The 13,495-nt window shown below is 41.3% G+C and overlaps 1 protein-coding gene across 1 annotated transcript; it reads right to left on the reverse strand.

The window, feature by feature from the left end:
* Positions 1-5,583: 5,583 nt before the first annotated feature.
* LOC132621406 (uncharacterized) lies at positions 5,584-11,716 on the reverse strand. The gene is made up of 5 exons (XM_060335662.1): positions 11,080-11,716; positions 8,548-9,481; positions 7,860-8,384; positions 6,688-7,137; positions 5,584-5,973 (listed from the first exon to the last, which is right to left on the reverse strand). Exons 1-5 carry the CDS (start codon positions 11,586-11,588, stop codon positions 5,653-5,655), a joined length of 2,739 nt encoding a protein of 912 aa, XP_060191645.1. The 5' UTR covers positions 11,589-11,716; the 3' UTR covers positions 5,584-5,652.
* Between the last annotated feature and the right edge of the window lie 1,779 nt (positions 11,717-13,495).

Consider the following 13,495-nt stretch of genomic DNA (forward strand, 5'->3'; position numbering starts at 1 on the left):
TATGACTGATTATTTCTCCAAATGGGTTGAAGCACAAGCCTTTGAAAAAAATCAGAGAAAAGGAAGTCATTGACTTCATATGGGATCACATCATCTGTCGTTTCGGCATCCCCGCTGAGATAACTTGTGATAACGGGCCCCAGTTCGTGGGTGGCAAAGTCAACAAATTCCTCGAAAGGTTGAAGATCAAGAAAGTTGTATCAACTCCGTATCACCAGTGTGCGAACGGACAGGCGGAATCTACGAACAAGACAATAATCCAAAATCTGAGGAAAAGACTCGAAGCATCAAAGCATCATTGGAGAGAAATATTGCCGGAGGTACTATGGGCCTACAGAACTACTTCGAAATCAAGCACGGGGGAAACTCCTTTCTCGTTGGTCTATGGGGCGGAAGCCCTTATCCCCGTGGAAGTCGGTGAACCGACCCTCCGGTTCCAGTATACAACCGAGGAGTCAAATGAGGAGGCCATGGCCGTCAGACTCGACCTCACGGATGAACTCCGCGAAAAGGCGTTGGTCCGTATCGCATCCCAGAAACAAAGGGTGGAAAGGTACTACAATCGGAGAGCCAATTTTCGTCATTTCCAAGTTGGGGACTTGGTGCTCCGAAAAGTTACCTTGAACACCAAGAATCCCAACGAAGGAAAACTGGGTCCGAATTGGGAAGGACCTTACAAGATAACCGAGGTAACGGGTAAAGGATCATACCAGTTGGAGTCCATAGACGGGCAACGGTTGCGCAATAATTGGAATGTGGCTCATCTGAAAAGATACTACTGCTGAGGTAAAAACACTCCATGTTTTCTATCTTGACCTTTCCTTTTTGCAGGAAGCCGAGTACCAGGCAAAGAAAAGAATCTAAATCTGAAAACACGTGTTGCACTCTTTTCCTTAGTGCGGTTTTGTCCCAAAATGGGTTTTCCGACAAGGTTTTTAATGAGGCAAAAAGTACTACGTGCTACTTGACAAAGATAAAGGACAAACGTCCGGATTCTCAGGGTCACACCCAACGAATGGGGACTTAATAGCACTCACCCAATCTTGCAGCTCGGCTAAGAGCTAGGGGACTATCACACCCACTCCGGAGGCCGCCCTCAACAAACAAAACCAGGCCAAAAATGTTAGGTTCCGATGTAAGGACCAAACGATCAAAATGAACCGTGTCCACCGAGTGTTTGCTACGGCAAAAGCAAGGCCGGACCTTCTGCTATAGGTTTCGGTGTAAGGACCAAACGATTAAAATGAATGGTGTCCATTTAGTACTTGCTACGGCAAGAGCAGAAGGAAACAAAATTCTTATGTATACAAACACTTTGCAATGCAAAATTATCGAAAGTTTGGATAGCAATATCTCGGTCATCTTCCTGTTAAAAGACTATACCCCGGTGATAACCGTCGTATTTCGGCACTACTTCATTCACGCACCCTATACGGGGCACTATGGTCGAAATTCGACAAAGGCGACAGGGTCATAGCGAACCGAGCCAAAATCATCAAAAAATTTGACTAAGGCAACGAGGTCACAACGATCCGAGCCAAAAAATTTTTACCTCCCCAACCGAGGACTGTTATGTCAAAATTCAGCCAAGGCTGAGATTCGGGTGCCCGAAAGAATACCAGCCCTAAAATATTGCCGAAAAATACCGGCCCTAAGGAAATGCCTATCGTGATTCGGAGGCATCTGAATTTAAAAAGCATTAGGTAAGTCCTACGGGCACAGTGAACTAATGACTACGAGTCAGCTTGTCCTTAAAACGGACCAACAATTCGGGCAAAAATAATAGCGAACATTCAAACGAAGAAATAAGAAAGATGCATTTTTTATTTATACAAGGGGTGTTTTTACATCAAAAAATCAAAGTCCTACAAAGGCAAAAAATAAAATAACAAAAGGCTAAGTACAGGCCCAAATCTATCCGGAATGGCTGGAGCCGGAGTGCTCGGACACTATCCGCTCGGAGTCATCAGAGTCAGAACCGAGGGCACCCTTTGCCTCTTCCTCGATTCTTTTAGCCTCGAGAATAAGGGCAGGCAGATCCGTAAAACCGTGCTCGGCTTGCTCAAGGGTGATCTTCCGAGACTTTCATTTTTCGTATTCAGCGGCAATGGTAGTATGAGCCTCGGCGGCCTCGACGCTCTTCAAAGCTTCGTCCAAATCGGCCTCGGCCTGGGCTAACTTCGCCGCTAGAGCATCCCGAGCCTCTCCAAGAACATTCTGCATTTGGATGGCCGATTGAAGCTCGGCCTGGAGAGTGTCATTTGCATCGGCCGTCTCCTTAAGCTCGTTTTTTAGATCATCACACATCTGGGCCCTGCTCTCCGCCTTCTCCTCAAACACCTTTGCACGCTCTTGGTATCGGGTACGCTCAGATTCGAGCAGCCGATTCCTCTCGGCCAGGCTCGCAGCGTTTGATTTTACCAAATCCAGCTCCACCTGAAGTTGGGAGAAGGTGGTTTCGAGCTCACCGAGCCTCGAAGAAATTTGAGCGTTGTCTTGGCTAAGGCCGATCTTGTCAGCTTCGAGACTCCGATTGTATTCGGTCATCACGGCCAGCTCACTCTTTAACTGACGGTTTTCGGCCTTCACTACGTCAAACTCGGGTCGGAGATTAGAAAGAGCGACTGCTCGGTTCAACTCCTCCTCCTTCTCCTGAAGAAGGTGCAGATATTTCTCCGTTTCCCGGCCTTGGGCATCCAGTTGGCCCCTAAGATCGTCCATCTCTTGCTGGGCGTGGATGAAGGCTTCGTTGACGAGCACCACACTCTGCAAATGAAGCAAGTTAAAAACTTGGAACAAAACAAGGCTAAATTTCTCAGTGAAGTTATGCAAGGACGGCTAAAAAATCTTACCCGGTTGCCCGCATGCATACCCTCGTTAATGAGACACTGCCAAGAGACCCCGGTCATCTTCTGCTTGTCCGAATCCGAGACAAGAGGCCGCAGATAGCTCGCCACACCCACCAGGCATCGACTCTCCGAATAATAATGTCGGGCTCGATTTCATCCCGTAAGGTCCGAGTGACGCTCCTCACCCTCTTCTTCGACTTTTGCCCTTTGTCCGAGGGCCTTTTCCTCTTGGCAGCAGCAGGAAGGGTACGAGATGCACCCGCTGAGTCAAACTCGGGTGCCGACGTTGTGGGTTCGGCTGCCGACTCCGGCCTGGGATCCACCGAGCCTTTGGGTAAACCTGAAAGTCAAAAACGTAATGAATACGGATAGTAGAAGGTGCAGTGAACACAGGAAGAAGCAAAATACTACCGTGGTTCTAGGCGACCCATCGTCCACGTAACAGGTGGCCCCACGTCCGGTTATCGTGGACATGTTGGCTAAGAAGTGCAGTGACCCATTCGCTCAGGTTCCGGACGACCGGAGGAATATACCCATTGGCCGATATGAATAAGAAAAACGGTGAGAAAGTGGGATCAAAATTTGACGAAACATACAGAAGCAATCACTTAAGGGTTCAGACTTACGCTTGTTGTTCCACTTCTCCGGGAAGGGCATATAACTGGCCAGAATGATGTCCTCGGTCCTCACCCGGACATATCGCTCCAACCAGCCCCAGTCTCTGTCCTCGTCCATTTTTGAGAAAAATGGATTCCGGCTACGCTTGGCAAGTTTTATTACGCCACCCCGGAACGACCTCGGGGAGTATAAGCGTATCAGGTGGGCCAGCGTGAGCTCCTTTCCGGCATTGTTGGCCAACAGCCGGAGGCATGCTACGACCCTCCAAACGATCGGACCAACCTGTGCCAAGGTCACATCATAGGTCCGGCACATGTCCAGGATGACCGGATCAATCGGAGGGTCGAGCTTGAGGGTGAAAGGGTAAGTATAGACATACAAGGAGCCCTCCCAATAGTCGGTGACTGACTCGTCGGGCCCGGGGGCGAAAACTTGGATCGGACGATTGTCCCATCCAAAGTCAGACCGGACTAGATCAAGTTTATCCTCGGTAATGGAGGAGGGATATCGTCTCACATCGTACCTCTGTCGGACACCGAGGAAGGTTTTTCGACCTCTAAGTCTTTGTTGAAATTGGTTTTGGCCGGTATAATATCCGAGGCCGTGGGCTCGAAGGAGCCCTTTGCCTTAGAAGGGGAAGTAGCCTCGGTTCCTTGAGACGAAACCGAGGGAATGTCATGGGAAGTGGTTTGAGACATTTGAAAATGTGGAAAAGAGAAGTTGAGTGGATTAAAAAAAAAGAGTTAAAAAAGGAACAAGGGAGCAGGTGATGTAGGAAGTATCAGAAGATGAGAAACAACAAACAGTTGCAGACTAGTGTAAGAACGGGGCAAAGCTGCTTCCTTTCGTGTAGAGTAAACGATGAATCAACAACAAACTTGGAATAGAGGATGAACAACTATGATGAAGATGAAGGAATGCAGCGAAGAGTGAAGGTGGAAGAGAAATGAATCGTAAAAATGAGAGAATGAAGAAGTTGAAGACTTTTTATAGGCGAAGAGTTCATACGGTTACGCTTTCCGGCCAACCCAGGGGCGCCACGTGTCCCCATAATTAATAAGGAATGACTTGAAATGACGTGCGTGCGGCGGTTGTCAGAACGGACCACCCGGGATAAGACACGTGGCCGACGAAAGGGGAACGTGACGCAACTGTTCCCGCCAAAATGAAGAGATAATTACGGGCAAATGGAATCACTGGTTTCTTGATTCATCCGCTTCCCGTTACTCCGATAAAGCTTCGGTCCGGGAAGCGTGGGGACTATCTGTATACGGTAAAAACCGGGTATGTGTCAAACCGGTGAGACCAAAGGCCGAGAGAAGAAAGGGACAAGAGCGTGCATGAAGACTCCCGTTCTGAACCGGGGGAATGCTTAGACCGAAGCGAAGGAAGGGCATCATTTGGTCCGATTCTTTCATGACCGGGTTGTTCGAGGCCGTATGTCCGTTTGATCGTGGCCGGTGGTCCGGGAGATCCGTTGCGCAGTTGCCACGCGTCGATGGTGTCCTGCTATGTTCAACTGTCAGTCGTACGGGTGTCAAATCGTACGGTCTACCTAATCCAACTCAGAACTTTTTCTTTATTCTATTATGTTTTATGTTGTATGAAGCCCATGGGGCAACACTATAAATAGGGAGCATTGTTCTCCTTTTAGAGGGTTGGCTTCTACATTACCAAGAACTCTTGTAATAGCAAAATATACAAATCTCCCTCTCAATATATCAGATTCGATCTATATTTATTGTGCTTAATTCTTACGTTTCCTAAATCAAATACTGTTTACGTATTAATAGATACACGAGTACATAGCAAACCATTGATCATCAATTGCTCCTTTATAGCATGTTCATATATTTCTTCTCTCTATCAAATAAGTACAAGACATAGCCACATATGTTATACCTCACTTACAATTTTAATTGATTATCCAAATCCGAAATAAACAGATTCCAACTTGATTTTTCACAAAAAAGCTTCTGTCTTTTTCCCCTCCAATTTTTTTTCTTTTTCTTTATTATATTTGTATGTCAATGGTGACCGGACCAACTTGTGCAGTCCAAAAACATGCGTTGAGTTAACCTCCTCGCCAAAAATGGAGCAAATAAACTCACGAGGATGACCTCTTAGAAAATTTGTAGATAACATTATCCAGTGTGTATATGACCTTTACCTGGGTTCAACCGTTTCATTTGATATAAGCAACTGTACAACCATAATTCATAGGACTTTCCTGTTCAAACTTAACAACACGAGGATTATTTCTTAGTAATTTAAGTGCAGACTCTTTTACGACCCCAGTGCCCATCCCGTGAATAACAAAAACAACAGAATTAGGCGCTCTTGAATCGATGGCCATGTTGAGCTGGTGCAAAGCATCCTCCACTCTCAGGCCACGCAAGTCTACGGTGTTTTTGGATGTCTGCAGCACAGGGCCATAAGAATCCTGCTGATTGTTGTTTGCTCCGGAAAGACTTCCAAGGTCCCTGAGACTCCTGATCCGCTGAACCTACATCATTGATCATGATTAACTTTTTTCCATTCCCCATATTTTATAGCAAGTGAGAGACAGCAAAGCATGAGTAGTATATGAGATAAATGTGAAGCGCAACACAGCTCACACGAAAATCTCAAGATACTCGTCTTTAATGAAGCATGCAATTCCATTCATTTTATACGCTAGACAAGGCGTCTAAGCTAGGCCTATAAGTTCCAACCTCAGCAATGAATTACCTAACTGTTCCATAACACTTAAAAACTAGCCTCACAAGCATACGATTGAAAACAATGTGATGAATTACCTAAACTCACCTCACATGCATACGATCAAAAAAAATGTGTCGCTCCGTATCAATCAAATATTTGAAAATTAAGGTTCTCTAGCATTAGATATAGAAATCTCTACAAGACTAAGAGACTCCTAGTGCTGGAGCTAAATTAACATACTAACATGACAAAACCTCAATCCCAAGTAATTGGTATCAGGTATATGGATCTTCTTCCATTGTACCCTAATTTTCACTAAGTTTGCATGGATTTCAAGAGATGTAGGTCTATGGAAACAGCTTCCTTAGGTCTACCCCATTTATTTTAACACCTTCAATCACCATGGTCTCACTCACACCGGTGCCTATGTTTCCATGTGTGTGTGTGTATATGTGTATTTTTTACTTCAAGCAAAAGAGAGAGGGAGAAAGAAAAAAGAACTCTAGATTCTGCAAACCTGGGTCTTCAAGTTAGCTGCACCAGAAGAAGCATCAGGGGGAATGGGTCTGATACTGTGTCTGCCCACTCGCACTCTTAGTTTTCCATATTGAACAAGGATAGTGTCATCATCCCCAGGTTCCTCAACCACAGTGGCTAACTTATTTCCAAACGCCTTTACATATACTTGTTCTCCAACCTGTGGTGTGTAAAGGCTCTGGCCTATTTCTCTGACAAGAGAATCTTTACTAGGCTGATGAGCTTCAACTATCGATGCAATAGCAGACTCCACTCTTTTTACAAGTGGATTAATCTCGTCAGCACTTGCATTTCTGAGTTGGCTCTCAAACTGCTGTACTATAGTTTGGATCTCATTTTTCATAGTTCTCACTTCCTGTTGGATTTCACGTGATTCCTTTGCTTTGAGGGCTGCTTCACGTCCATCAAGATCTTGTGCTTCATTGTTGATCTACAATGCATGAAAAAAAAAATGAAAAGAGTGAACAGACAATAACCAAGTATAATATGCAATAAGACAGATCTAAGAGACTGAATCAATGACAGTTCAGAAGTTAAAACGAAAACAATTGAAAAGACTTCTCATAGCTGGTTCAAGCAAAAAGAAGGGGGGCCAAAAGATAGCAATACACAGCAGAACTTAGGAAACTTGAACTGAATGACAGTATGCAACTTCATTTTGACTCTGCTGTAGATTAATGACGACAATTTTCATGCGGAGGATCATTGTGAAAAGATGCACAGCTCACAAATAAAGATATACGCAATCAGCTCATCCTTGACCTCCGATGGCCTTTACGACACAGCCTAGATGGAAGATCCAGATACCATCTGGAAATGATTCATACTTTTTGAATTGACATAGCAGCCACTAGTTTTGATTATAGCAAACAAATTGGTACCCTCTTTCTGATGGTATTTCGCAACGAAGTTCGGGTCTAGCCCTTTCATCCCCCTCAGCATTCTGTTTCCTTTTTTTCCTTCTCTCAATAAACAACTCTGCCACCTCTAGGAGCTTTTTATTTGAAAACAAAACATAATTCAAACATCAAATTGTCCAACTCCAAGATTCAGGCAATCACTTGGCATCTACTGTAAGTTTATTGAGTTTGTACCACGGTTAAATGAATGGGATTATGTACTAAATCCTCAAGAGAAGCATCAGAAAGATACCTCATTATAAATATTCATAATATCTGAATGAAGAGAAGCAGCTTCCATTGCTTGAGATTCTAGTCTGTCTCTTTCTTCAATTAGTGATCGATAAAGTAATCCCTTCTGCTCCTGTTGCTTGTCTGGTGTCAATTTGTTCACCCATAATGCTGCTCGCTCAATTATTCTCTCATCAAAGCTCATTGATTTTGCAATATTTAGGGCATTTGATTCTCCCATGCTTCCCCAGATAATCCGATAGGTAGGCTGTAGAGTCTCTAAGGAAAACTCTGTTGCTGCTGTTTCAAACCGATTGTCCTTTTCTTTTAAGCGAGTTAAATCTGCATAGTGGGTAGTTACAACAGCTAGATTAACCCTTTCCTTGAGATATTGCAGTATGCTTTCTGAAAGTGCTACACCTTCTGAAGGATCAGTCCCACTTCCGATTTCATCAAGGAGAACTAGAGATTCTGTAGAAGCAACTTCCAGAATCTGACGAAGCCGTGAAATGTGCCCACTAAAGGTTGACAGACTTTGTTCCAGAGACTTCAACAGGAAAAATGAAAAAATCCAATTTGTCAGATAGATGGCATGAACGAAAACAAAACAATGAAGAAGGAAAGGGAATCTCGGCTGGACTAAGATTAAAAAAAGATACACAGCTGAGATGGATGATGGGGGAAGAAAGGAGTATAACAATATCAAGTACCTGATTGTCTCCAATGTCTGCCAGAATGAGATCAAACCATGGAAGCCTTGGTTGATTTTGGGCAGGCAAATACATGCCAGCCTTCAACATCATAGAAGCCAGTCCTAGAGTCTTCATTGAAGCCGTTTTGCCTCCGGTATTAGGACCAGAGATGACAACAACCTTTGTTCCATGACCAATTTTAATATCAATGGGCACAGGGAAATGTGTCTGAGATTTTGTTTCAAAATTCATGACATCATTTCCTTGATCCAAATCAGGTGAACTTGGGGACACATCAGTCGACCAGTTTCTCAAGGAGGACTCAAGAAGCAAAGGATGTTGTATCCCTTCTACATTTATAGATAAAAGTTCAGATTGGGATATGTTACAATTTCTTGAACTTAAAGCTGGACAGGTGCCACCCATCCACTGAGCATGAGCAGCTCTTGCAAATGCAAGATCAATTTCCAATATCTTATTTAATATGTGTTTTATTTTCATATTAGATTCAGCTATTTCAGATGCAAGCAAACTCAAAATTGTTTGCTCCTCAATCCTCTCGGAACTAGAAAGCTTAACTTCCATGTTGTTCAACTCAACTGCCTCTTTAGGTTCCATGAAGTATGTAGATCTACTACTGCTGGTATCTAGGATTATGGCATTAGGAAGCAAAGATCTACGGGAAGCTCTAACAGCAACACACATTCTTGAACGGCGCTTGGTTACTAAAGGCCTGTCAAATCCTCCACCCTGAAAAACTTGAGTTGATAATTGCTTCAACAATGATTCTAGATTATCCATGTTCCTTTTTCTCTCAGACCTTATAATTTCCAAATCTTCACTAGCTCTGTCAAGGATTGCTGAAAAGCTGCAATCAATGCAGAATTCTATTTTTTGCTCCAATTCCACAAGAAAATCACAATCGTGAAGAATTTCCTTCAGAGGAGAGTACCTGTTTGAAGATAATCAGACATTCTTCTAATGAAACTGCTCAATACTATTTAAATGGCACTTCATGAGAATCCATCAGTACCACATCAGATATGCTTCGCCATTTTGAGTTAACTGCAATTGGGGTAGGAACACATTCTCAGAGGCACAGAAAATAAGGGGCAAGTACACTCAAGGTGAATTCATCTTTGAAGCCTGCATTTTACTAATCTTTCAAAAAGCACCACAACCTCATGTAAATGCAAGAAAGGTTTTGGAAGAAGATATCCATAAGAACATACTTTGCCACTTCCTACAATTCTGTTGGAAGATTGCCAATTGTATATTCATCAGATAAACTGTCTTTCACCTCTTACTTTTTGAACAACATGGAAATTAAGCTTTCTAGTTCCCCAGATAGATAGCCACCAACCATTTAATATATTTGATTTTCAGATAGAAACTTCAGCTATCGGCAATTCTTTTGACCCAAATCCAGAACTATTGTCAAGATTTTGCTATCTGTTAGGAAAAAAGGCTCTAACTGTTATCTTAAGGCTTTTGAGTTATGAAAAAAGCCATTCTTATAGATAAATTAACATAAGCTTAACTCTATGGAGACATGGTTTGCTATTGAATCATTTGCTCTTGGGCTAGCTGAACCAGATCCTAACATGCAATTACCTTAAATCTCGTGGGACTACCCTATCATCTAAAACCAGAGGTTCTTTACACCTTATACTGTACTTATACATACAAGTCTCGGACCAGAATAATCCAACACCAAATAACTTCAACGTAAACAAAATAGAGATAATTACCTAGAGGTGCCAGTTGGCCATCTAGTTAACCGATATTAGCCCAACTATTACATTTTTCCCGGTTGAGCTCTATTGTAACACTTCAACCATCTGCTTCTTAAAACACTGATCCCCTTTCCCGGTTGAGCTCTATTTTAACACTTCAACCATCTGCTTCTTAAAACACTGATCCCCACTCCTCTTTCTTCTCTCTTCCACGTGACTTCCTCCAATTCCCTATCCCTTTTTTCTCTTTCATTACATCTTCTTTCCCTCCTTTACCCAAGTCTCGTTTTGTTGTTGTGTATTCACCCAAACCAGTAGCCATATTTTTCCTTCATCGTTTGGTTGGATTTGGGGGAGCAACAAATTATGAAAGCATATGCTGTATGGTTGAGATTGAAAGTGCTCTAGTGTTTAGATCTGCCTTCCATTCTTCTAGTGTTTGGATTATCACTCAGTTTCTATTGACGGTGCTCTCTTGTATAATAGTATATAACTATATGTACACAATGTTACACAGTATAGATACATTATTTATATATAGTTATATAAAACAGATTTTTTTTTTTTTTTTTGAAACTGGTATACAGATATATTATTCATGCATAGTTAGTTATACAGAGCAAATACATTATCTATACAATGTATATATAATGTATAAGGACATATATGTAATGTATATACACGTTTATAAATCATGCAATGTCAATTTGAAAAGTGAAAATGAAAAAATGAAGAGGATTCTTGTAAGCAACAAAAAAGAAATTTCTTTTGTGGAAAAAGCAGACTAGTTGAGTATTTAAATACATCAATATACCTTTCAGAAAAATCATCCTGCAAAGCAATCTCCTCCAACTGTTTTTGCAATAATCTCGCTGCTACCAATGTCCGTTTCACAGAGCAAATTTCACGAATAGATAGCATTCCTCCACGAACGGCAGCATCAACAATCGGCGATACATCCTCAATTCCATCGAAATCCAACGGCCTAGGTGCCGCCACGGCAGCGGTGGTCTGAGAGAGGAGTTTCCTGCTCTCTTCAGGAGTTTTACCCACCGGAACCCTAGCAGACTCTGCGGCGGCGTATCCCATGGATGTGGAAGTGAAGGAGGTGAGCTGGCGACACACGGAGGGCCATTCTAGAAGCTTCAAGGTATCTGATTGAAGTGACTCGGCGAGTTTAACTCTCTGAGTTGACTCGGATGAGAACCGGATGATGGTCAACCGAGTTGGAAGGCGGCGGTTGTTGTAGAGCGAGTTGTGACGTGGAGGGAGATGATTGGTGAAGAGATTGTTGGATTTAGAGGTGAAGTTGAAGAGATTCATTGAAGATCAAGTTTTGAATTTTTTTGGTGAGTGATGAGTGCGTTATCCGGTTACTCTAAAATGGAGGGAAGGGTGCGTTTGGATCTGTTGTGTTCAGCTACACGGTAGTACTGTAAGCTGCCAATTATGTCAAACTTCTTAATTAGTGGACTAATTTATTTAGTATTTTGTCTCCGAGTAATATACTCTCTCCGTCCCGATTTATGTGACACCATTTGATTAAGTACGGAATTTAAAAAAAAAAAAAAAACTTTTAAAATTTATGATTCAAAACAAGTCTTGTATATTTATGTGACTGTAAATCATTTTATAAAGTTAAATTACTTCTAAATATAAAAAAAAATAACATTCTTTTTAGAATAAGTAATAAAAAATTTTAAAAAGAAAAGTGTGTCACGAGGGAGTACGTGTTTGCAAGGTGAAATCAGTCACTGCCATTTGGGTTAAGTCCATTTATACCACCCCATGCGTCAGTGTAGATGCGGTCATCGTCCAATCTTTGTTTGAACTCGGAATGGCACACTGTTTTTTTTTTTTTTTTTCTTATTACTTATTTAGTGTACAGTTGGCGCATGAATTGAAAAACACCTATCCACATACGTTGTTTAGTAAAACTGTATTAATTTATTATGATTAAGTGATAAAATTGATGTGAAAATATATCTTAATTAATTATAATTGAGTAATGTAGTTTATGTAAATGTGTCATGTATTCTTTAAAATAAATCGTGTAAACACCTAACGTGGATAGAGAATGTTTTATTATTAAACCATAAAAGGGAGAACATACAGATAAAAATAATCAACATGAAGCTCACTTTGCTGTCTTTATAGATGCAGCTCTTGGAAAATTTTCTGATCCCCATTTTTTGCTGTAATAGTGTTGTCCCGGCTAGTTTGAGCACATAATTATCTGGTGCTTGCACTAGCACAAATAGGAGGTAACTTTGCCCAACAAGATTTAGACTTAAATAAATAGAAAGAAATAATTTAATGTCTTTTGCATGTATTGAGACTTGAATCCTGGCCTATTCTTTTTTTAGTTTAATTTGTGTTTTTGGTGCGTATAAGAAAAGATGGCACACAAAACAAAATACAAAGAAGTCATAGCTTGCTCGCCTTTAGTTGGCTTTGCTTCTCATCAGATGAAATTAAGTGCAGGTTAGATGTTTTTTCCCATGGCTTCTATATATAATATAAAGCTAGGCATAGACAATCATATGTGGCACCTCTCTATGATCTTCATTGGCATTTATCTTTTATCTCTTTTTTTTTTGGCATGTTTTCCTTCAATTTTGTATATAATCTACTAATTAAATTGATTAACAAAAGCCTCATAAATTTAATGCAGCATTAAACCCCACGTAGCAATAACAAAATACATAAACCGTTGCAATAAAGCCAGTAACGAATTTTTTTAATCAGCCCAAGCTTCATCAATTTTCCAGATTTTCCAGCGTACATGAGCTTTTACCCTTATCTTTGTAAAATGAACCCAAGACCTTTCTTTCTCCAACAACTCTTCATTTGCTAAAACTTCTAACTTTTCATTTTCTCCTGCTAAATAAATGAGGGCAAAAGAGTGATCTTGCAAACTTAAATAACTTTGACTGCCCTTCCCCTCAGTCCGAATATCCAATAGCATTTATTTCATTAATTCCTCTCATTAATATTTTTGGTGCACCTAAAAAACTATAACGTATCAAATCCATATAATGCTAATTTTAACTCAAAAAATGTGATCTTTGGTCTATAACTGGATGTCGCCAGCACTCTTTTTGTTGTTGTTTTATTGTGTTTTTAACTTTAAGGACTGTGCAGAGTGAGACATTGATAAGAGTACAAATTTATTTTTTTATTATTATTTTTATTTTTTTGTAACTTGGCCCTGTTCTTCAGGCATGAAG

Source organism: Lycium barbarum, chromosome 12 (genome assembly GCF_019175385.1).
Source record: "Lycium barbarum isolate Lr01 chromosome 12, ASM1917538v2, whole genome shotgun sequence".
Classification (NCBI taxonomy): domain Eukaryota; kingdom Viridiplantae; phylum Streptophyta; class Magnoliopsida; order Solanales; family Solanaceae; genus Lycium; species Lycium barbarum.